This window comes from Cheilinus undulatus, linkage group 11 (assembly GCF_018320785.1).
Source record: "Cheilinus undulatus linkage group 11, ASM1832078v1, whole genome shotgun sequence".
Taxonomy (NCBI): domain Eukaryota; kingdom Metazoa; phylum Chordata; class Actinopteri; order Labriformes; family Labridae; genus Cheilinus; species Cheilinus undulatus.
The window spans coordinates 4,005,462-4,030,318 of record NC_054875.1 but is presented as its reverse complement, the minus strand read 5'-3'; the positions used below and the strand labels follow the sequence as shown (position 1 = coordinate 4,030,318).

Here is a 24,857-nt window from a genome sequence, read left to right as displayed (position 1 = left end):
AATGTGCTGGAATTTTAAGGATTTTTTATTTGGGATATTTTCTGTATTTTAAGATATATTCTGTATTTAAAAATATTTGCCATTTTTATTTTTAAATGGCAGCTTAGAGGGAATTTCCACTGGAATGTCTCAGTGTTACAATTTCATTGGAATTTTTAGGTGGCATTTGCTTCGACAATGTTGCTTGGAAAATTGTAAGAAATCCTCACGGAATTTTTGTGGACATTTCCCTACATTTTGAAGAGCTTGATTTTGCAGTTTTGGGGGAATTTGCATTGATTTTTTACGAACTAACATTGGAATTTGTTGAACTCATTTACATTTTGGGGGAGAATTGGATTGGAAAATTTGGGGGGAATTTCCCTAGAAATTTTCTTGGATATTACTGGAAACTTGTTTGGATGTTTGTTGTTTTTTAAATTATTTTTTTCCATTGAATTTTGGTTGAAATTATTTTTAATTTGATAGGAATTTTTGGGTGGAATTTGCTTTGAAATTTTCTTGGAAATTGGAAGAAATTTGTTTGAATGTTTAGGAATATCAAATTGGAAACTTTCCATAATATTCCATGGAATTTTGAATTGCTTGAACTGGCTTTTAAAGTTCAGGTGTAATTTGCTTTGAAATTTTATGGAATTCCCTTGAAAATTTTAGAAATTTTCATTGAATTTTCAGGGAAATATATTTTTTAAATCTTTTGGTTTTTCCAGAAAGTTTCACTCAACTGTGATGGGAATATCTTAGGACAGTCTGGGTTTTTAGAATTTTTAACAGCCAAAATGTCTCATCAAAAACCTACACAGTGAAGTGTTGTTTCTTTCCTGCTGAAAACAAAGTTCTTGTGCTGTTTTCTTATTTTAACTCCAGTGACTAAAAAGGGTGCTTAAAATTTTGGCATGTGGGGAAAAAAAAGGTTTGTTGTTGTAGTTCCCATTCTGGCCACAAGAGGCTGCTCTGCTACTGTATTAGGGTGATGACAAGGCCTGAAATCAATCATGTTTTCTCTCTGGTTAACTGTCTTCACATGTGAAATAATAAAGCTTAAAAATAAAAAAGACTGTAATAATTTAATACTTACAGCACAAAGTTTTCTTGCTACCTAAAGCTGAGAATGCATAAAGGAATTAAATGACACCTAGAGGGAAATGTGCATGCTTAAAGTCCAAATACGAACAACAGAGAGCAAAACACATATTACCCTGACATAAACAATAGGAGAATTTAAAAAGGCAGGGTTTCATAGCAAATATTCCCTGTTTTAAAAGTCAAACCTCCTGTCAGAGACCGAGATATTTCAGCTCAGATGTGGGCAGCATTTGGACGGAGCAGGGCACACACACCGAGACAAATACAAACAAAATTTAATGTTCTCTTTAAACTGTACACGAAGGGTTAAATACTCAAAAGAGAATACTCTGTGAATGAAACCAGCCATGACAGAAAACTCTGGATTTGTAGTTCAGCCTGAAACAGCATCATATAGACAGAAAAAAGCACTGTTTCCGCTTTCAACAACTTTAAATATTCAGTTTGATTCCTTAAATGTTCTCAGTTCAACAGCAGAGCATTAGGACCAGAGGTAGAATTAGTTTTTAGGTATTTCTTCTGAGATTAAAGGCAGTGTTTTTAGGGTAAAAGTCAAAATATTAAGTCAAGAATCATGATACTTCATTTTCTACCACTGGCTCTAAAGCAGAAATTTTTAGATGTTTAAACTTTATTCTTGAAATTGCTGAGTATTTTTAAGGTTTAGGCTTAAAGGTGATCATTTACCCATTTATCATGAGGAGTAATTTAAACTGAACTTGTGATAATTACGATAAGACTGGATAAACGCAGTGCCGGTTTGACCAGCAGCAGTGATGAACCGTGAACGTGCCGCCCCGGCCCTGTGTGAGTAAACACTGTCATGTGCATACCATGCATATGTACAGTTAAATACAGTGTCTTTGTGCATCTGTTTAACATGTAGGACCATTATTACAGCAATGCCACACACAGTATGACATCTTAATGCAGACTGGTATCAAAAATCAGACAAAAGAACTCACTGGAAGTGATGAGGAGATGTGGAAGCACCTTTTCATGAATGTACAGCCGTTAGAAGTAGAAAGAGTGGTGTGAAAGTTTGACACAGAGTGAAGGGCACAGTGTGCAGAATGTGAAGTGTCTCATGTGCTTCAGTCGTCAACAGTTGACAACAGCGAGAGAATCTGTCCAAACACAAACATGCACGCTAAAAACAGACAAAACGTACAGCAGATCAGTGCATTTCCTCCAACAGTTCTAAAGTTTGACCTCAGTGTGCAGCTGTGGGTTAAAGCTGACTTTAAGACTCTGTCAAGTGTTTGATCGATGAGTAAACGCAAAAACAACAAAAAACAATTTAAGAAACCCACAGTGCAGTCCATGAGAGGATTTTGTTCTTGTGGTTATCAAACCTGCATTTCCACAGAGCGGTCTAATTAATTTTTTTGGTGCTGTTTGAAATGATTTGCACTGAGACATGCAGAGATGCATGGTTTTACATCAATATACGCAGAAACCAGCTCTCTGGTTCAGACATCTCACCATGCAAAGCCAATGAACCGTCCAGATTTTATATCTGATCCCTCTCACAAAGCTTCAAGCTGATTGGTCCGCTCCTGGTCAAAGAATGACCGAGCCAATCGGTGTCATTTGAGGAGAAAAAGGTGGTCGCTAGAGGAAACAATGGAAAGGAAACAAAGGCAGTGTCCCAAATCACTCCCTATTCACTATAGTGCAAAGTAAGAAGAGTAGTGAACAGCCGATGGTCACTAACGCTATTTCCCATCATGCATCGTCGTTGCTGCTCTCAAACATGATGGACCGACAAGAGGAGCCCAGGAACACATATCAAAACATTTTTAGGCTTTTTTTTTGTTTAGTTTTAACTGAAAAATTTAATCTGTATGAAAATATTAAGGATTCAAAAAGGAGTAACTTTTTTCCCCCATGATGATTACAAGACAGGAGATCATCATCTTAATGCAAAAATACACAGAAATATTTCAGACTATTTTGCCATGAAAATCATAGAATGTTTTTATTATTTAGTATTTTTATTTTTTGTGAAAATAAGTTAAGTTTTAAGTGAAATTCTATCATCAGCTGTTGTCATGGAAACTTACAAGCTGTTGTTGCTCAACGCTGTAAAGGTCACATATTTCAGCCCTTTATATTGGACTCAGAGGTCTCCAAAACATGCCTGTGAAGTCTGTTGCTGAAAAAACACTCCAGTTTTAGAATTCTGCATGTCTAAAAGGCCCTCTGTTTCAGCCCTGCTCAGAACGAGCTGTTTCTGTGTCTGTGACATTAAATGTTAATGAGCTGTCTGACTCCGCCCCTCTCAGGAAATGGATGTGGCTCTCCTGATCCTCCAGCCAAGAGGGGGATCAGGAGAGGAGGGCGGAACTTTCTTCCAGGTGGGGAGGGCCAACCTAATCTGGGGCGGGGCTAACTCCCCACATGACATCATGAGGGGAAACAGCTTGTTTCAGCACACATTTTCTGAAAGGTGGAGAAAGAGAGGGGAATTCTGATTCTTGTGGGGACTGTGGACAAGCCAGGGGCAATTTTTTTTTCTAGAAAAGGCTGAAAAAGTGTATTTTGCAGAATATGTGACCCTTTAATAGTGAGACAGCGATGACATCATTGCCCGCGGCCGGAGTAGTGTCCAAAAACAATTTTGTGTGTTGCAGTTAAGTCTACTTTATTCTGCTCACTATAGTGGATAGGGAGTAGGGAATGAGTGTGTGGTTTCAGACACAGCCATTGACTTACTATTTAACATATAAACCTTGTGGGATACTGGTTAGACTGGCAATACGAGTCGTAGAGAAGTGTTGTTCTTGGACAAGCTGGTTCTAAGAGCCAGAGCAGAGAAAAGCATGCATATGAGTTTTGAGTTACTACTGTATTATCGTAGGAAAATACTGAGTCTATTGAGCCATAAATACACTAAGCAGTTATTAAATATAAAATTTGGATCATTTCTCATCACAGACCTTCTGCCAGAAAGATTTATTCCTGCTTTAAAAATGTGCATTTTAGTGCTAGTGGAGCTGGCTCCTGTTTCAGAGCCGGTTTCCTTTGCCTTACATTTTGCTGTCATTTAATAGACACAAAAACAAAAATGGCACCAAATGAAGAGCAGTCTGGGAACCAACAGACTAACTCTGAATACTGAGCTGATCCAGATGTCTAAAGAGAGCAGTGATTCCCATCACTAAGATCAAAACAAGCAAGATCAGGTGACAAACCGCACTGAACCAAACTGGACCGCTGGGTGGAAATGCACCATAAAAATCCTGATAGCACATCAGTCATTACAACCAGACACCTAAGAATGGAAGTAGAGTGTTCACCTCCATAGTGGCTCAAATAAATGGAGACACATTTACAAAAAGACAGTTCGTAAAGTCTGGAGGTAAAGACTTGTGGACTTGGAGTGTGCAGGTAAATCTGTTTTTTTTCTGTGCTGGTAAAGGAAGAAGTTCAACAGGTCAAAAACCCCAGCAAAACAAAAATATAGACATCAAGTAACAAATGTTTCAATTTTCTGCACTGTGAAGTATAAATTATCATAACTGCATAAACTTTACAAAAACTTTTATCAAAATGTACATTTTTAAAAAACAAAATAAATTCTGAGTGTTTCTGTGAAGTCTGAAAAGTTCCCTTTATAATCCAAACTTAAGAGTGGTTCCTGAACGTGCCTCATAAAAGCTGGATTATTCTGAGCCATAAAGGGTTAATGCACATGGACAGGATGACCGTGAAGGGTTCAGAGGGTCTATGTTTCACTGTGGCATTATGGATAATAAGACGTCCAACTGAAAGCCTGAAAACACACTGCTCTCACTAGATGCATTAGATGTATGACTGCTGAGTTTTCAGCTCTAACATCTCATAAAAATGGATCCTGAGTGCAAGAACCTAAATGAAGAAGAAGCAAAACACTGGACTGGTGCTGCAAATCCTAGAAGAGCATTTTCAGTAGTCTGAATCAGATCAAATCCTAGACTGAACACTGGTGATTCGCAATATTGGAGGAGGCAAAGACAGAAATTCAAATGTATGCTTTTTTCCTCTTAAGACTACAAAAGAGGATAAGAGATGCTCCGTTTTAAAATTCTGACTTTAAATTCTGATTTCTGTCCCAATTTTTTGTTAGTGGCTCCTCTCCTCTTTCGTCTAGAATGGTTCAGACCAAAGATTCACCAGGCAAGTCATAAAACTTGTTTATGCTTACAGCTCTGCAGAACTCTGAAAGTCAGCTAGTTCACACCGCTGCAACTGAAAGAGATGATGACCAACAACTTGACTAACTGAAATACAGGCATCACTATCAGCCAGCTTTATTCAAGCTGCAACGGCTCTGTTCACACAGCTGCAACACTCTGAAACAGACTCGCTGTGATGCAAATCTGTGGTCTGAACTAGGCTCGAGGTCCTGAGATGGACTTGGTTGTCTTTTAAACCAGCCAATTTAATGTGTGCATGCACACGCTCTAATCCTCCAAACATAAAAATGCTTTTACTGACGGTAAACTCAAAAATCTGGATGTTGCATGTGTCATTTTAATCAAATGGAAGTTTAAAAAAAGTATGTGCTCAAGAAAATGATTTTTGGGGGGTTGTTAAGGTGGTCCCAGTTAAAAATGGGTATTAGCGACCCTGATACCACTATTTTCAGACCAAATACAGGTACTTAGGTATGCACTAAAGTTTAAATATGACTACTTAATACCATTTTAGACCTAAAAATCGTCTTGAAAGTATAGATTTTTTGTCAAATGTTCCTCACCCTTCTATTGACCATGCATCAGTGCTTAATTTGCAGTCTGCTCAACTTTTATCACCATTATTTATGTTAGAATATCACCAAACTGCAGACACAATACTCAGAACAGCATTAGCAATGAGTACGAGAACAAGTACTTGCACCATCTGCACCAGTGCTAACACCAATATTGATATTGGTGCGTCCCTGATGGGAATACAAAGGTTTCCTTAAATGCTTTGTTGCAAAATGAGTGTGCTTTTCTTTATTCAGCATGCTTTACTAACTATCAGGATTGATCATGTACAGTCATGTGCACAAGGTTTAGGCATGCTATGGATTAACCGCAGGACCTGACGTGCCACGATCTGGGACTAGAGAGAGGTAGAAGGTGGCCAGAGTCAAGCTCAACGGCATTTCTTTTGTCCTGGCCTTTTCACCAAAACGTCTGGAGACCGCTGGTGGTTTCCAGGCTCTTGGGATGAGTCCAAGGGCTCGTGGCAACCCTAATACCCACCTGGACTGTGCCCTAGGCCATGCTTTCTTGCCACATCTGCTTCTTACTCTGCCCTAAAGATGTGAATTTTGTTTTTTTTTTGACAGATCCATACCCCTAGTAATATGCAAAGACAAGCCCAGGGTCATGTCAATTCCTTTACATCACATGGTGCCCACATCTACGCCCTGCCTCAGCGTCAGTCCCAACATGCCTAAAGGTTCTGCACAGTACTGTAGGAATGATACAGATCCTGTTCATTTCAGATATTTTATCTGTAGTGATGTTAAACTCCTGCACAGCCTATGTTTTGTTTTTAAACAGGAAAAACTGTGTGTTTGAGCTGAGAGGGAACTCTGGAAATCAGAGGCTCTAATGGATGTTTGATTCAAGAAAGCATGTATTAAATAAACCAACACAGATATAAAAACTAAAAGGAAAGATTGCACATCATTGGTGGAGCAGTGAAAACGGCTTATGTTGAGTTAAATGCCAGAACGAAGTATGTTGATATGTACACGATGTTTGATTTCTCTGCATGTAAAACATGAAGTGAAGTAGCAGCACTGAGAACGCTTTGACTGTAACATAGTGGTTTTTTTTTAACCCAAACCAATGAGCTAAACTTTACAGTAACTCTAAACAGCTTCACAGTAAAAAGGATGGTGAGTTCACAGTGAGAGACAGACAGCATATGGTCCAATCAACATTTACATACGGTCCATTTCAGGTGGCTGGAGTGTGTTTCAGGGTTTAAAATGTCTCTGTTGGCAAGAAGACTTGTGTAAAAAACACCTCTGAGATGATCAGCTCACACAGGGTTCATTAAGGAGGCCATTTTTGAAAGTCTGTGTGGGGACGGGAGCTTCATCCGTTCGGCGGTCAGAATGGCATCTGCAGCCTTTGACAGCACAGGCATTGAAGTATGTGGTGACCTTTTAAAAGGCCCTTTTAAAGGGCAAATCTCTACATGTCATTCCAGTCTGATGGTCAATAATCACAAGGAGGAAAACCAACAAAACCAGCGTCTGAGGAACACGGTGGAAATGTTAACCAGAGTCAAACTGAGCTCAGTAGGGGAGCCAATGTGATGCAGCTTCACCTGTGCACACTAAAGAAGATGGAGTTTCTCTTCAGTTGGCTAAGCTCAAGGTTTAAGGTGTGACTTTTGGGCCTGATTTGACCCCCAATAACCAACCATTAGACCGAATAATCCTCAAGTTTGTCACGTCAGCACCCTTATTTTACTTCACCTAATTGAGTCAGAGCTCCTTCAATCTCAATCTTAAAGTGTCAGATATGTTTGATATTTATCATTACAGACACTGACCAAATAAACGCATGACTAGGAAGTTAGCTGGGAAAATTCAGGGTTAAGTATTGGTGAAAAAATTCAGCTGTTTACATAAAGACATGCTGCTCAATTGAGTAATTGTCAGGGTTTTTCATGCAAGTGTGACAAGGGCTTAGGATGCATTTTGTAGAAACCATCTTGTTGAATTCCACTATTTCCACCTGTGTTCCTCTTCTATTTGAACTCTAAAGTGCACGGCCTGTTTTTAAAAATGCTTTCTAACCAAGAGGATATATTCAGTATCTAAAAGAAAAACTGCGGCACCTATGGAGCAGGTTGCAGACTGGATTCATGCCGGTTACCTGGACATCCAGCACCTTTAAGACATCAACCAAACACCTGTGCTGTGCTGCAGACCAGAAGAACCTTCTCTGAGAGTCTGGAGGGAGGGACGGAGCGGCCGAGGTCACGCTGAAGTCTCAGTCTGTGTGAAGGTCTTGAGCCGTCCTCAGAGGATCCAGGAGGGTGCAGGGTAATGGCTCCTTGTTTTCCCCACATTGAACAGAGCAGGTGAGGGCGTGCGCTTCTATCACACCTCCACTGACGTGATCTGGTTCATCTGGGCCCTCATGGACTGGATGCTGTTGAGGATCTTCTTCTGGTGGCCAGCAAGCGTTACTCCAACTCTGAGGATGTCCCTGAAGGGGAAATAATCTGTTAATTCAAGCTCCAAATGCAACAAAGCCAGTTGAATTTTTTAAGAAAGGCCTGGATGATAAACCATTTTTATTGACAAATTACATTTCAGGAAAATCTACACCTCTGACAAATGGAAATTTATCTTTTCTCTCAGGTTTTAACTGGTTGAAATTCCAGTTTTTGTTGCATTCTGAAATTCAATTATTTTGTATTTAGTTCATTTTAAAATTAAGTATTAAAATTGAGTGCATAGCATCAGTCCAGTGTTGCCATATAACTAAGATCAGCTGATCTCATGCAAGCCTCCATCAGCTTACAGCCAGCCGATTTGCTTTTAAGCAAGTTATCGGCTAATCGTATTCCCACTGCCTCATTTAAGCTGCTCCCGCCTGGATACTCTGCTGCTCCCTCTACAAGCTGCTTTTTGCAAACCTCCTCCACCCCAGCTCCTCCTTTATTCTTTTTTTTTTTTTTTTTTAAGGATTTATTTTTTGGGCCTTTTCATGCCTTTATTGGATAGAGGAAAGACCGTGGATAGACTCGGAAACAGGGAGGAGAGCATGGAGGGACATGCAGTAAAGGACCACAGGCCGAATTTGAACCCAGGCTGCCTGCTTACATGGGTAGCGCCTTAAACCACTCAACCATCTGCACAACCAGTCCTCCTTTATTCTGTTTCTGACCTTACCAATGTCATTCTGTTGTCATTTCAGCTGCTCTAGCCTGCCCACTCTTTGCTGCTCCCTCTGTAAGCCCCTTTTGCAAACCTCCTCCACCCCAGCTCCTCCTTTATTCTGCTTCTGACAGGAAGGGCAGGAACTTGTGCTGTTCCTACTTGATGCTTTCCAGGTAAATCGTATCTGTTCCTTAATAAAGTGGTCCTGACTGTTAGAACATATCTCCCACAGCAAGACATTTACTCAGTTGCAAAGGGAACTTTGAACTGCCCACAGACTTCTTTACAGGTTGGCTAAAAATAAGCCCAAAGTGAAGCTTTTGGAATTTTTCTTTTAGGGTTTTCATTGTAATTCAAGTATTTCAAGATCAATGAAAGTAATTTATGGAGAAGAGAACAATACAATTTATATCAGTTTATCGTCTTTAAAGTTTCAGACGAATCCAACTTACTCCATGGTCATTTGAGACACCACATCAAAGCTAGTGAAGCCTTCGTTGGTGAAGTTCTCCTTATACTGGCCCATCTTAATGGCGTCCAGCCACTCGTCCACGGTGGTGAACGAGGAGAAATCTGGAGTGCTGCGGTCCAGCAGAGGTAAGTGAACGCTGGTGGACAGAAAAGAAGATCATGTTAACCTGTGATGGAGTGGATTTCTGTATATTTTTAATTGTTTTAGTTATTCTCTGTGGTACCTCGATGACAGTGGCGTCATGGCCTTGAGCGTGTTGGGGTTGCGGATCATCTTGTCCAGGGTGCTGACGATCTGGCTGAACTTGGGCCGGTTGTTCCGGTCTTTCTGCCAGCAGTCCAACATCAGCTGATGAAGAGCACTGGGACAATCCATGGGGGGCGGCAACCTGTAGTCCTGCTCTATGGCGTTAATTACCTGCAGAGAAATCCAAAGGAAAGCATGACAGACCTGATAAAATCCACAAGTGAAATGGAATAAAACCAGTTTGACTGTTGACTGACATTTGCTGGTTTCTCTCCCTGCATTTTTTCATAGTTCACAGTTCAAAAAGCAACTCTTTATTTTATACTACTCCTACATACAGCCTGTTAGTTAGGTCTGAGTACAAACTGTTTAAGCCCCCATTTCTTTAGAGACTCTCAAAGCCAAATTTCTCTTACTGATCATCTTCCTGAAAACATCCAAAGGCCAGCAGCGACTGCAACCATTAGCTCAGCTTGTAACTTAAATCTCTAAAATCATACCAAACAGAGTTAGACATTTACACTTTCAACCTTGATGTGACTCTTCCTTGCTCTCTATTGAGATTTCAGTCTCAGCCTGCAGGGTTTCACTCACATCTTGGTTGCTCATGTCCCAGTATGGCCGCTCTCCGTATGACATCACTTCCCACATGACTATCCCATAGCTCCAGCAGTCACTGGAAGAGGTGAACTTTCTGTACTGGATGGCCTCTGGAGCCGTCCACCGGATGGGAATCTTCCCTCCCTGGAGAAAAACCAATGAAGAGGTCAACAAAGTTATGCAAATTATTTCCCCATCTCTTCTATGTATACGTTAACCCTATTTCCCTCAGCAGCTCTCTGAGAACCTGCTAAGGATATACTCCTAGACCCAAACTTATAGCGGCTTCCAGTAGGACTGCTAACAGCTGGGTTAGAAAAACATCCCTGTAGTTTAAAATCAGGGCTCACCAGAGCACTGGTGTAGGTGGGGTCTGACGTGTCCTCCTCCAGGAAGCGTGACAGTCCAAAGTCGGACACTTTGCACACCAGGTTGCTGTTGACTAGGATGTTCCTGGCTGCCAGGTCTCGATGGACATAGTTCATATCACACAGGTACTTTATACCTGCTGCTATGCCGCGCAGCATTCCCACCAGCTGGATCACCGTGAACTGGCCATCATTTTGCTGCAAGACAAAAACAGAAAATTGGAGTTGGTATCTGAGATTAAAGATGACCAAATCCTGCTTTACTTTGATAACAAGACTGTTGGAAATATCTCTCAAATGTAGTGGCATACATGTTGTCATTTCAAATACAATACGCTGCTGATTGTTAGGATGAAGTGTAATCCAAGATGAGTTGGTGTGATGTGCTGTCTATCAACAAGCCCAGCCAAACTGAGAATTCTGAGGGAGTAGGGCCTCAGTAAGAGAGACGACTAAGAACCTGATGGTCACTCTGACTTAGCTCCAGAGATCCTGTGTGGAGATGGGACAAAGTTCCAGAAGGACATCCATCACTGCAGCCCTCAGCTGAGAGTTTGCAAGAACCTGAAGGACTCTCAAGACTGTGATAAACCAGGTTCTCTGGTCTGATGAAACCAAAATGGAACTGTTTGGCCTCGTTTCTAAACATTACTTCTGGAGGAAACCAGGCACCTGCCCAATACCATCCCAACATTAAAGCATGGTGGGTGGCAGCATCATGCTGTGGGGGTGTTTTTCAGCTGCAGGGACTTGAAGACTGGTCAGGGTTGTGGGAAAGCTAAGTGGAGCAAAGAGAGATATCCTTGATGAAAATATGTTTCACAGGGCTTAGGACCTCAGACTGGGCCAACCAGATGTGAAATTGAGCCGTTTGGGAGCTGAAAGACCGGCTCTTACTACTGAGCTGAGCCAAATGATCCAGATCTCTAGAAATATCATAATTCCCATCCCTATGAACAAGGCCTGATGGACATTGGCTGTGAAAATCAAAATCATATTTACTGTATCACATAAGAGGGAAGCAAAAACACCTACTTAATGTATTTTGGCCCATTTTTCAGCACCATGGACAGAGACAGGTGCCCCACACTAACTGTATATGGTACATTACCAATAGAAATAAAACATCAAAATAAAAGGCAACTTTGGACTTGTTTAGTAGTTCAAAATTGGGAAAGCTTTGGCCACTCAGGCAAATTTCAATCCCCTGTAATCACAGCTTCAGTTTCAGTAAGAACTCACTTTCTTGTCGCTGCTTTGCTGGGAGTGAATTGGATCAGTGCATCATCATCATCATCAGTGTCTGTAGGAAACACTGTCATTCATTAATGTGTTTTTTTTTACCCGGAGGAAGGAGTCAAGGGATCCATTCTCCATGAACTCGGTGATGATCATCACAGGGCTGCTCTTCGTCACCACCCCCTCCAGGTGGATGATGTTAGGATGGTCGAACTGGCCCATGATGGAGGCCTCGCTCAGGAAGTCCCGCCTCTGGCGCTCAGTGTAGCCTGCCTTCAGCGTCTTTATAGCCACCAGGATCTCTCTCTTCCCGGGCTGACGGAGATTTCCACTGCACACCTCGCCAAACTCTCCTAACGGGCATAACAGAGCAGTCAGAGGTAAATTAGAGACATTTTAGCGCAACACCAAGCTCAGACTGAGAGAAAAACTCCAGTTTGACAATCATAGATCTTTATTTAAAGTGGGTATGAAAATGTATTCTCACTTGTTTAGATTCATGTTTAACTTTAGTTGTACAATTTAATTTGGAGCAGCAAAGAGTTTAAAAAAACACATAGACTACTTAGAGTAGCCCAATTTCTCAAGAAAGGAAGAAAATTTCCTGTATTTGATTTTCACTACTGATGCAAAAATAGACTTATATCTTCCTCTTTTGGAGCAGCACTACATCCTCTTTGGAACTCTTACATTATTTCAAAGATTTATGATTGTTTTTACAGTTTATTTTAATTTGGATATTATTGATATCTTGGGGTTTTCTACCCGCTCCTATGTGCTTGCACACTGCCCTGCAGTGTCATGTTCTTATATGGGCATGACAGGGTTGTTTTTGCTCTGTTAATAAGTAGAAATGTGCACATGCTTGAATTTGAATTTGAATTTATTAAAGGATAGCCCCTTGAGATGTAGCATCTCATTTTCAAGGGGATCCCTAAACAAACATATACATAAAACACAAGACAACATTACACTACATTACATAACAGATATACATAACACATAACAAATACAGACATCTTGCTCACCCACTCCCACTACCCACATAAGTCTAACATACAAAATAGATAAACTGATTAACAAGGATCAGTGATGAGAACATAAAAACATGAAAGAATAAAGAAAATAAATTATAAACAGGAGCAATTTGTTTTGAGATGGGAGTGTAGTGACATCCTAAAACAATGAAAGGAGGTAACAGAACGCAAAGAAAGAGGGAGGTTATTCCAATCCGATGGGCCTTTATATTGGAATGATTTTTTTGCCAACTTCTTTCGAGATTCTAGGAACAAAGAAAAATGGGTAGTTCATATGTCTGAGTGAGTATGGAGCATTGTATGGAATCATAAGTTCTTGTAAATAAGGGGGATAATGGAAATAAACACATTTAGTCCTATGCTTCCAGCTTTTTTCATTTTTTCACACAATTAATGATATGTTGCAGGGATATATAAAGTCAGGCCCATGCTGCTGCATTGATAACCATCTGAACCCAAATAAAAAGTTCCAGTAAAACCAGTCCATACACCCCTTATTTATTCAGTTTCACTTGTCCAGTCTGACACCTTTAAATCTTCTCATTTTCATGCAGTTTTTGACTTTACCTGCACCAATGACTTGCTCTATCTTCACACATGAGATGTCGATCTCCTTGGCGAACTCTCTCACGGCTTCATTCGGGTCTTCATAGGTGAAGGGGTCAATGTAGATCTTCATCCCTGGTGACACTTCAACAGAGAGATAGAAGAGACAGCAAAGGCTATACACACAAGAGAAGAAAACAAAAAACTAGGTCCCACATGGTTCCTACACGGCCTGTCTGAGGTGTGGAGTATAACTATACTTACTGTGACCGCTGGTATAATGCTGCTGCAGTTTGTCGGTGTACTCAGATTCTGTTCTGTCTGAACTCCTCCGACTGCTAGAAAAATACAGAGAAATGCAGTGAGTGACCCCAGCCAGTGATGGTGGCTGTGAGAGCTTAATCAAGCTCTGGCAAATGCTGATTGGTCAACCAGAGGTGTCCAAACTGTTTTCCACTAAGAGCGACAAACAGAATATGAAGGGGGCAGGACCACTTTTATATACCTTGTCTTTATTATAATTGTAAAACCATTCCAATCTAGGTTAAGATATGTTGAGCCCCCTGAGCCCTATGCTATTTTTAACCATTTTTAATTTTGTCTCTCCTGGACTTTTTGTCATAAAAAGCTTATAAAACATCAACCCTGTGCTGCACAGCCAAGCTCTAAACGCCCTATTTTTAAGGACAACCTGGGCTTTAGGAACATGTCTGATGCAGTAATGTCACTAGAATTCAAAAAAGGAAAAAAAAAAAACAAAGTTATGGGGCCATAAAGACAAAAGAAAAAACAAAAATTAAAACTAAAAGATTTCAAAGTATTAAACTCTGCAGATATCAATGGCAGTGTTTTTTTTTGCAAAGGATTATACCTCCTATTCTCTTTAAAACCAAAAAGTTAAAAAAAACACACATTTTCTGACTGAAAGTTTTCAAAATATTCACAGTTTTAAACAAACAAAGTCCTTCTGCCTTAGGGGATTTGAGTCACTGTTTGACACAGTTCCTGTCTGCAGAACAGCCTCACTGTGTCATTTGATTTATCATGAGTCATGGAGGCTCTCTTTTAAAGTTTCAAAGTTTGTGCACAAGCGCAGTTTGACAAAAGCATGATGTGACAATGGAACAGCGTTCCATTGGTGTCATAGCATAGTCACAATGCATTCTGGGATACAATGGCGGCAGTCTAAGCTGCTAGGTACAGAAATGATTGAAAAATGGATTATGAATGGACAAGAAGACCTTCAATATTGGAGTTGCTGGTGCGAATTTAATCTTTAGAGACCCCTGAAAGGTCGGCAAGTTCCAGGCTTGCTAGAAAACGTTTTGTAAGAGCTACAAAGGCATGGATAGCGTCATTAGAACAGCACAATGGAGGGATTTCAAAGTCAAAAACAAGTGCGAGCCTATGATTTATGCTTAAAAAGTTATTTAACTTTGAAAAACATGGCTTTTCTTGTCATATACGATGATGCTGGTCTCATATATAGAAAAGACAAAAGCTGACATTAAAATCCTTGTTCAGGATTTTGAGGTGCAGTGGAGCAAGCAGATGTTGATGGTTCATCTCCACATTCAGCCACAAAACAGGAGCAAACTGCACAAAGCTCCCAAACTTTATAGAAGAATTGATGCTTGAAGATAATTGGAGTGATATGCTTTGGAAACAAGCCTACAGACAAAGCAGATAGTGGCACCATTCATGCTGCTATTAGCAGTAATCCTTTTGTCCTTATGTCTGAATGTTTATTTACAAAATAAACCCATTAATGCCATCCAGAGACATTTTAGAACATCCTTGGCAATGGTTGCCAGTCTTAAGCAGTTGTGAGTTTCAACCAGTGTAGTCCTGTATCTTCAGCCTGAACTGTGCTTAAGAAGTACCACACAGTCACACTCCATGTACTCTCTTAGAATACTCTGTGGTCCCCTTAAAAACAGGCCATCGGCCTTAGTTTGCCACCTTTGGTACAGACCCTTTTCTTCGAGTCCTTGGTCCTGCTGGCAGCAGGCTGAGGTCAGTGGAGTGTTCTTAACACAAAAACAGCACAACCACGTCTCATTTATTTTAGGATTTGTGTTAAAGTGCATTCTGTGATATTTCCACGGCTTTGGCCTCATTCCTGCTGCCAGATCCTGGAGTTTAATGTGTCTTGTGTGGCATGAATGATGAATGATACATGGCTCATAACATCTGGCCTTACCAACACTGGTTACCTACACATTTAACTTTATTCTTTTACATTTCAGACCATTATTCAAGTGTTGAACTCACAGAGGTTTCCTTTGTTTATACCTTCTAGATCAGTGGCTCTGGACTAGTCTGATCTAAGGATTTAGATGCGATTTGTTAATCTGAAATTGTTCTGTGGCTTTGGGATGTTCTCCAGGTTTGTCTGGTGTGCTGTAGAGAGGGCCAACCTTAAGCAGTGGATAAAAGCGATCATGAATCATTCCATTTGGTTCTTTCATGAAGAAAATGTGCTTCTGTTAATTGTTCACTGGCTCACCTGCGGCAGACAATGATGAAGACTGTGACGGCAATAATGAAGACGACTCCTGCAGCGGCTGAGCCAATGATGAGAGGAAGTTTCTCCTGGATACTGGAATTATATTCCTCTGCAGGACATAGAAGAAGAAACCATTTAAACCTCATATACAGACTGGATCAAGAAGAGATTTCTTAAAAATAAGCTCTAGAGCAGTTCTTCCTGCAGGAGGTACTGCAGGTGATACACAAGAGTTCAGAAGAGACTGCAAGTCTTTTAGCCATGAGTATTTGAAATTACAGGAGACTTTGCAGGAGTCACAAACCAGTCCATGTTATTATCAAGTTTCAGGAGGAGTCTCAAGTTTGCATATTAATCTATTCAGCTGATATAATTCCTACCCTCAGTCATGGTTTGGAAGTACATTTTGCCGCTGAAGCGTCCAAAACCAGCGACGGTCCGAGCTCGAACCTGGAAGACGTAGATGGTTCCGGACTTCAGGCCTCGGATGATAGCGGTGTTCGTCTGACTCCTGGTGAGAGACGAGTTCCACTCTGCCTGGTTCTGAAACACATGAATCCAAAACAATAAAAGAATACAGCTTAGACAATGCCTCAAACACACCCCTATCCATGCCAAATGTGTCTGAGCATGCTTTACTCCATCCTATCCCTCTGGTTCTGATTTTTCTCTTTGTCTTAACATAGAAGCCACTGAACAATTCTTACTGATAGTAATAAAGAGATTGCTCTCCATCCAGGATAAACCCTGTTCTGTACCATCACTAGCTTGTTTCAGATGATCATCCGTCTTCCATTTCCATTCAGCATTTGATCGTTCCTTTATGCATCCATTTGACCCTAAACACAAGTTTAACATCATCTCCATTTATTTCATCCCTCCTTCTGTTTACCTCTTTGTCAAATCCTGTGGAAAAAAATAAGCTACTCCTAAATGTTTCCTTTATTGCAGTAAATATAAGTACGTAAAGAGAAAAAAAGAGACAAAACAATCTGCTGTGAGACTGAGGTCAACTGCAGACTTGAACTCCTGCATGGTGCAATGCTGAACAAAGTCAGACTCTTTCAGTCTTTGGTCCTCCCGGTCTTACTCTACTCTTGTGAGGCCTGGACGTTGACTGATGACCAGAGGTGCCAACTGGACTCCTTTGTGACCAATGCATCTTTGAGAATCGTTGGCAAGACCCTGTGTCTAATGTTTTCTAATGCTGCACTTTTACTGGCTCCTGGCACACAGGAGTAGGTAAGTCCAGACCCAGGGGGCGACTATGTGCATGATGAAGGGGTCAGCTTGGAGGATACCTGGAGAGATGGCATGGGCCTGGATGATAGCCATCAGGAGGACAGAGCAGTAAAGGACCAAGGCTGACACAGTGACATGCCCAAACTGGCATATGCTCCTATACCTGACCTGAAAACGCCATCTTATTTACCTTCTCGTAGTACTGCAGCTCATAGTCCAGGATGACCCCATTGGGCTGGTCTGGCTGGGACCAGGACAGAGTGATGCTGTTGGGACTTCTGCTGACCTGATGGATGATGGACACCGCAGACGGAGCTGAGAACAGAGCCAGAAGAAGAAGAGATAAAGGGACATCAACAAATCCTATCCTACTGAAAGTGAAACTAATAAACTATACATGATGAACCAGTGAACCTTTTAAAGGGTTTTCCACAACATGAAGATTGTCACCAAGTGGATATTGATCCATACATTTTATTAGACTTAGTTTTCCCATGACAACGAGTATTTTCTGGATATTTAAGGATAAAAATGCTGAATGAGATATCAACTGAATTTGTAGGTTATCATGGGAAACACCCCCAATAAAGTGCAGAGATGCACATCCTCTTTGGCTTTTTTACTCTTCAGAAAGAGAGTTCCTTCCATGGCTTCACTTGCTGGGATACTTCGAGTTAGACAAACTTTCTCCCTGGTCAAGTCTTTCCAGTAGGTTGCAGTAAAATTGTGGCCTTAATTTGGTACTTCAATATGATTAAAGGGGAGTTTAGCTTGTCTACAAGACAACTAAAGATATCCACGGTGCAATCCTAAAGTATTTTCTGAAGCTTGACAAAGGGTCAGATAACTGGAGTGACTAAAAAAGCCATTAGACCTTAAAATATTCTTAAGAAAGGACCCATAGTTTTAAATTACATGGAAAACCCTTAGAGTGAAGAAAGCCTGATGATGTGGCCTCACCAGCCTGGTTTGTGGTGATGTTGACTGACGTGTACTGCGGCGAGTATGGACTCTGGTCCGACACCCCGTTCACGGCCTGGATTTCAAACGTGTACTGAGTGTGGGCCAGGAGGTCGCTGATGTAGACCCGGTTTTCTGTCAGTCCCAGTTGGCGTGGGACGAACTGCACGTTGTCTCCACAGCGGGTGCAGCCGCCACGCCCGCTGCCGCAGCTCTTACAGATGATGTTGTAGACCACGTCCTCTCTGCCGCCGCCCTCCTGTGGCGGACTCCACTCCAGCTTCAGAGACGTCTCGTTGACGATGGAGATGACGTTCTGTGGAGCGGAGGGGACAGCTGGAAAGAAGGAGACAGGTTCTTAATGCAGGGCAGACCGGGAGCAGTTAGTCGTCATTAGCTTCTTATTTCCTCTCTGATTCTTCAAGTCAGCACATGCTGAGACTAAGGTTCATCTGACCTTTTCTGTTCTGAGTCATCCCCTTTTATTTTTGGATCTAGGTCACCAAGAACACCAGAGGGACCCCCTGTAGGAGCAGAGGCCGACCTTAACCTCATCTGGGATCAAATCATGATGTAACCATGCAGGGTTAGCCCTACGTGGGCCTTAAAAACTCTAAATATCATCTGTGATATACGTAGAGTGTCTGAGAAGATATGAGATGGATAAGAAGAGCAACTACCTCCTCTTGTATTAGCTCCTGACTCTCATGAGTGCCAAAGCCAATCTGAGAAGCATCACATAATCAATGATTCTGTGATCGTTTCTCTCATTAATGCTGGTGATTCTGATCACGGCCCAGTTGTGTCAGAATTTGCTGAATTGTGCAGCTCTTCCTCCCTGATCAGTAATGTCTCTAAGACCAAAAAATGGTGGTGAAATTCAGGAATTAATCAATCTGTGACAAACAGATTTCAAAATATTCATATTTTAAAAAAAAGTCCTCGCACTTTTCAGGATTTGAGTAATTTCTTAAAGCAAATTCTGTCTGCAGTGACTCCAAGGGACACGTCACGGCCTCTCTGTGTCTATTTTGAGTCACCCAGGCTCTTTACCTTAGTTTTTAAGTCCGTATTCTGGGATATGTCCAATGTCTGGATTTAATCTTTAAAGGCCCTGGAAAGTCAGCCAAGTTCCAGGCTCACTAGAAATTGTTCTGTAAAAGCTACAAAGGCGTGGAAAGCAACATAATAACGGGGCTTTCACAGAAAAAACATTAAAGTGGTTACAATTTACAGTTGAAAAGTTATTTAACTTTTAATAACATGTTCATCAGTGAGTCATCAGTAAGAGCATACCTTGTATGGGCTGCTGTAAATGTAAAATAATAAATGTATATGTACTTCATTTATATAGCCCTTTACAACACCCCACAGGTGACCAAAGTGCTTTACAAAAAATCAGATAGCATTAAAAACACAGCATAAAACAAATCCATAAAGATAAAAAAATAATAGCATTTATAAATACAGACTAAAAGGATAAAAACACACTACACTACTAGGTATTAAAAGCCATCCTGAATAAATAAGTCTTAAGTTTTGATTTGAAGAGGCCCAAGCATGAGTCAAAGCCACAGACAGGCTGACAGAGACGCTGTGCAAAGTGAGTGCACTCGCTATATGTTACTGTTATTACCGACATCAAACTTAAACAGAAACAAACACACCTTTGACCTATAACTGGGCTTCATGTTAATTACACACTAGCACAAATGGGTGATCTTTGGTTTATTATCTGGCTGCTCTTTAGTGACGGAGTGATGACTGGTCTCAGACAGAGCTGTTGCTGCACTAATAGTGGCATTAGTTATGCCCTGTGTGAACTACAACACAACACATGCATTTAAACCTGTGATGAAGGTGTTGTAAAAATCCATTCCATGTCAGGAACTGTGCTAGTGTATTGCCCACCACTCCAAACTACTTTGACCCCTTTGGTAAAATACATATAAGGCACACGTAGCCAGCTACTGAAGCTCATATAACAGCTCTAGTTCTCTTTTTAAGAACGACTAATAAGCCTGCCTGCAGCTGTGAATTCACTGGAGCCCGTAAAGGTTATGTTTGCTTAGATATGAGTAGTGGTGAGTAACAGCAGACCAACGGGGATGAAATGAAAGCATCAAATGATGCTCTACACCAGTGTTTCACAACCATTATCCCTTGGCGCCCCCTACATGTACCTAAAAAAAGCTGAGACCCACCCACAAAAAAAGGTGACATATTGCAAAAGATTTTTTCACTGATAAAACCCTAAAAAAGACCTGTGCATGATTTTCTTCCCAAAATACCTCGTATAAGACCTTTGTTTAATAACTTTTTATCATGGTTTCAGTGCAAATCTAATTTCTGCAGCTTCAGAGCAGACGAAGCCTCGCCCCTACCCCCTGAGATCTTAAGTACCCCACTAGGGGGTCCTGGTGCAAAGGCTGGGAACCAGTTCTTTACACTATGGGGTACAGACTCAACCTGTCCTCCATCCATTAGGGCTCTTATCTGGACCTGGTACCTTTATGAATCGCCTCTAGTGAGGTTTAAGACAACATGTAAGCTTTATAAAGCCTTTTTCTCCAATAACTGCTTTGTAATACTTTGGTATTTTGAAAACAGTCTTTTTTTTATTCTCATGGGCTGCAAGCATAATTATCAGATTAGAAGAAAAAGGTCTTGAAAGAGGTCTTGAGTGTAATAAATACAGAATAATTCAAACTTTTGATTGAAAGCACGAGGAAAAAATTAACTTTTTCATGATATTCCACATTTCTGAGATGCACCTGCAGCCTAACCTTGCAAAGCAGATGGATATGCCCGTTTCCATGTTTCTCACTGGTGAATCCATCTTGCAAATCTCCCATCTGAACCATTCGCACCCGGTTAAAAAGTGACAGGACCAATCAGCGTCGAGGAGCAGTGCTTTCGGAAATGACGGAGTCACGACGTAAGCAAGCAACAAGAGGCTGGTGCAATTATGGAGGAAGACATTTGTGTGGATGCTGCTAAAGCATCAATTTTATCAGAACTTGATGACATTTCTTTGTTAAAAGAATAACAAAGAACAGCAGTGAGTTGTTTTCTATGGAGTTCTCTATGGAGTTTATTCCTCTGTAGTGGCTAAGTCACGTGTTTTGTTGCTCTGATTGGCCCGTAAAGATGTGACTGACAGAACGTTCATCCAATCACCGTCCAAGTTTTTTTTCAAAGGCTCTGCCCTTTCCCAAACATGTATGAGTGAAACAAATCCATCTGGTGTGTCAGGTTACCTGCAGACATTTTCATTTTAAAACGTAATTCTCTTCTCTCAGTGGAGCCAGTTGGTTAATAAAACTTTTGCTGAAGCTTCAGGAGAAGAGCTAAAACAACTTTTCCACCAAGAAAATCTTTCAAACTGCTGCTATAGCTGCATTCAGACAAATCCCTTCTCTGACCACCATTGTTTACAGGCTTGCAGTCACTTCAGCTAAACCACACCTACAGCCTCTTCTTCCAAAAACTGACACTGATTGGTCCGGTCATTCTATGACGGGAACCAACTTGAAGTTTTGCAAGACGGATCTGCCTGTTGATGGACTTGGAATCTGGACAAATCAGATTGTTAGCTTGCAACATCTGCAGAATGAAACTCCTGACAAAAAGCACCAGACTGCAAACCAGGTAGAGTATCACCTTGATGCCCTTTGCTACTGTTGACTTGGACATCAGGGTGGTTTTGTGCAGCTATGCTATGATGACCATGCCTACGTTTAGGAGGAATAAACCGTAATGTGCCTAACTGAACTTTAAATTGCACCAAAGTCCTCAGGAGTCAAAAAATGAGGCACTTAAGATTCTGCATAACTTTCAGCCCATCCATCAAAAGTGATGCTGATGCATCTTTATGGTGTAACACTATCTGAGAATGAAATCAGGAGTGGTGTCAGGGCCTCTAGTAACAACTCTGCTCTGTCTTCAGCTGACGTTACTGGACAGAAAAAAAGAACAGAGAGAGCTGGAGGACATGGTGATGGAGATGGACGTCTGGTACGCCTTGTTCCTCCTGCAGCGACAGTGACCTGGATCAGGATAATTGTCAGAAAATAGTTTGTTGGATGGATGGATTTTTCTAACCCTGTCAGACTTTTCTTTGACAGTCTCGGCCAAACTAAGGACATCTCTACTCTCATCCTAACAATCCTTAAGAGATACTAAGGAGAACAGACGCAAGCAGGTTTGTCTCCATCACTGTGCTTTTAGAGGGCACATGGATAAATTCATGGTTGATCTGCAGTTTGTTTTCTGTTTCAGTGTTGCAATAATGATGGGATGCAATTTTCAATCTGTGCATGCTGTTTTATTTTGAAGGATGCTGAACAATCCTGTGATTTCCTGTCTGCTTGATGCACGTTGGAAGCTGCAGACTTACATACATAGTTTGGGCGGAGGAGGGCGAAGCGATGCTGAGACAGATTATATCGTTCTGTGGACACCTGACTCATTCAGGTTAAACAAACTGTTGCTTTTAGAGCAGTGATGCTCAACGTGTGGCTCTGGAGATACATGTGGCTTTTTTGTGATGATTTGTGGCTCTTTTATGTCTTCATTTTAAATATCATTCCCCCAGAAAACCTTAATAAAGGGAAACTTTTTAGCCCTTTTTCATGATTTTTTGCCATTTTTCATCAATTTAAGCTATCTTTTACTATTGAACACCACTTTTGTCCTAACTTTTTGCCAATTTTTGCCCATTTAAGCAGACTTTTGCCATTAAATACCACTTCTTTCCTACTTTTTTGCCAATTTTTGACACTTTTTTTTAGCAAATTTTTACCCATTTTTTTGCCACTTTTATTCCATTTTTGCCCTTTTTCACCCTTTTTCTTCCCATTTCACCCATTTAAGCTACCTTTAGTCGTTATATACCACTTTCTTCCTTGTCTTTGCCCATTTTAGCCGCTTCTTTTTGGCAATTAAATTCCTTTTTGCCCTTTTTCACAATTTTTTTTGCCACTTCTTGCCCATTTAAGCTGCCTTTTGCCATTAAATACCACTTGTTTCCTCTTTTTGTGCCTGTTTTTACCACTTCTTTTTGCCACTTTTATCCCATTTTTCCCCTTTTCCATCACTTTTGTCCCATTTGAGCTACATTTTGCCACTAAATACAACTTGTTTCCTATTTTTTGCCCATTTTTGCCACCCTTGACTGCTTTTTGGCCATTTTAGTCACTTTTCACTCTTTTTTTTTGCCACATTTTTGCCAATTTTGGACGATTTGTTGCCACCTTAACTCATTTTTTTGTCACTTCTCACCCATTTATGCTACTTCCTGACCCTTTCCACATTTTCCTCCCTATTTTTGCCCCTTTTCACCAATTTTTGTTGTTTTTTGACCATTTTTGCCTCCCTTCAGTTATTTTTATTGTTTCTTCAAACTTTTTTTTGCCACTTTTCACCACCACTTAGACTGTTTAAGAGATTTTCTCACTGATAAGGGGGTGTTTAGGTTGATGGTTTGAGCCTGTTTTCTGACTGATTGTGCATACGTACTGGTGCAGGGCATCTGTGGAGGGTCGGAGTCGGTGCGGTAGTAGCCGTTGCGGCACACACAGTTGGTCGCTCCCTCACTGGTGGTCCTGCTGTTGATGGGACACTGCAGACACGAGTGGTCTCCCTGAGCGGCCTTGAAGAAACCTGACTGACAAGCTGTGAGAAATGAAGGGAGACAAAGGAGAGAAAAAAGAAAGGAGGTATGAGAAACAGAAACATCATTCCATCACATCTGCTGCTTCACTGACGTCTGCCTTCAGCATCAGTGTTACTCAGATCTGGGAAAACCGCGCCGGAGCTTGTTCATCTCACATTTTCCCCACAGAGCATGTTTATTCATGACGTCTGCGTTTCACAAAGGTCAGCTCATTGAAGTGACATGCGCTGAGATTCCTTCAGATCCTGTCAGTTCTGCTGTCCACGCACTCGTAAAACATGTCAGAACACGTGGAGCGGAGGAGACGCTCCGAGAGTACACATGACGATGAGAGAAAAACAGAAAGATCCACCATTTAATCAGGTTTCTTCTTTACCTCCTTATGATGCTCTGACAGCAAACAGTGACTTCAAAAATCATGGGACAAAAACCAGAGGTATTAATGAGCTCAGCCGCAGTTTTAAAAGATTATAATGAGGATAAACAACACTGTCACCTCATTTTACACACAAATATATGATTATCATAATAACTGAACTGATAGGCTTCCCATTCAGTAAAGCAGGGCTCTCTCTCATCATAATGTCTTCCATTATTCATCCTCATCCATGTTTCATGTGTTGGTGTCTTCCCCATCAGCTCACAGGAAGAAGTTTCCCACCTGACTGACTTTCAAACATCCTCCTCATTTCCTTCAGCTCTTTTTCAACCTGGAGGAGAGATTTAACTCCTTAAAAATACAAAACATCTGCTCCAGCTCTAGACACTCCGCTGTAAACACAGAGGAGCTGTAGTTGTTTAAAATATGACTTTTAATCCATCCTTTTATTTCAGCTGGGGTCAGGTTGTGGTGGCTGCAGGCTAAGCAAGCCAAACCAGATTTCCCTCTCCTGTAACATTTTTCAGCTCCTTCTGGATGAGGCATTCCCAGACCAGAAGGGATGTAATCCCTCCACAGAGTTCTAGGTCTGCCCTAAGGTCTGCTCCCAG

The 24,857-nt window shown here is 41.1% G+C and overlaps 1 protein-coding gene across 2 annotated transcripts in view; it reads right to left on the bottom strand.

The window, feature by feature from the left end:
* Positions 1-6,435: 6,435 nt before the first annotated feature.
* LOC121517588 (ephrin type-B receptor 2-like) overlaps positions 6,436-24,857 on the bottom strand; it is an 86,634-nt gene continuing 68,212 nt past the window's right edge. Inside the window, exons 4-16 of one of the 2 annotated variants that reach the window (XM_041799472.1) lie at positions 23,711-23,866; positions 18,191-18,526; positions 17,421-17,545; positions 16,369-16,531; positions 15,989-16,097; positions 13,744-13,817; positions 13,501-13,626; positions 12,002-12,249; positions 10,640-10,855; positions 10,284-10,433; positions 9,667-9,860; positions 9,424-9,579; positions 6,436-8,294 (exon numbers count right to left, since the gene is read on the bottom strand). In XM_041799472.1, the coding sequence (XP_041655406.1) occupies positions 8,186-8,294; positions 9,424-9,579; positions 9,667-9,860; positions 10,284-10,433; positions 10,640-10,855; positions 12,002-12,249; positions 13,501-13,626; positions 13,744-13,817; positions 15,989-16,097; positions 16,369-16,531; positions 17,421-17,545; positions 18,191-18,526; positions 23,711-23,866 (2,162 nt within the window). In that variant the 3' untranslated portion in view covers positions 6,436-8,185. The remainder of the gene's footprint in view (positions 8,295-9,423; positions 9,580-9,666; positions 9,861-10,283; positions 10,434-10,639; positions 10,856-12,001; positions 12,250-13,500; positions 13,627-13,743; positions 13,818-15,988; positions 16,098-16,368; positions 16,532-17,420; positions 17,546-18,190; positions 18,527-23,710; positions 23,867-24,857) is intronic. The other variant, XM_041799473.1, reaches the window with a different exon arrangement.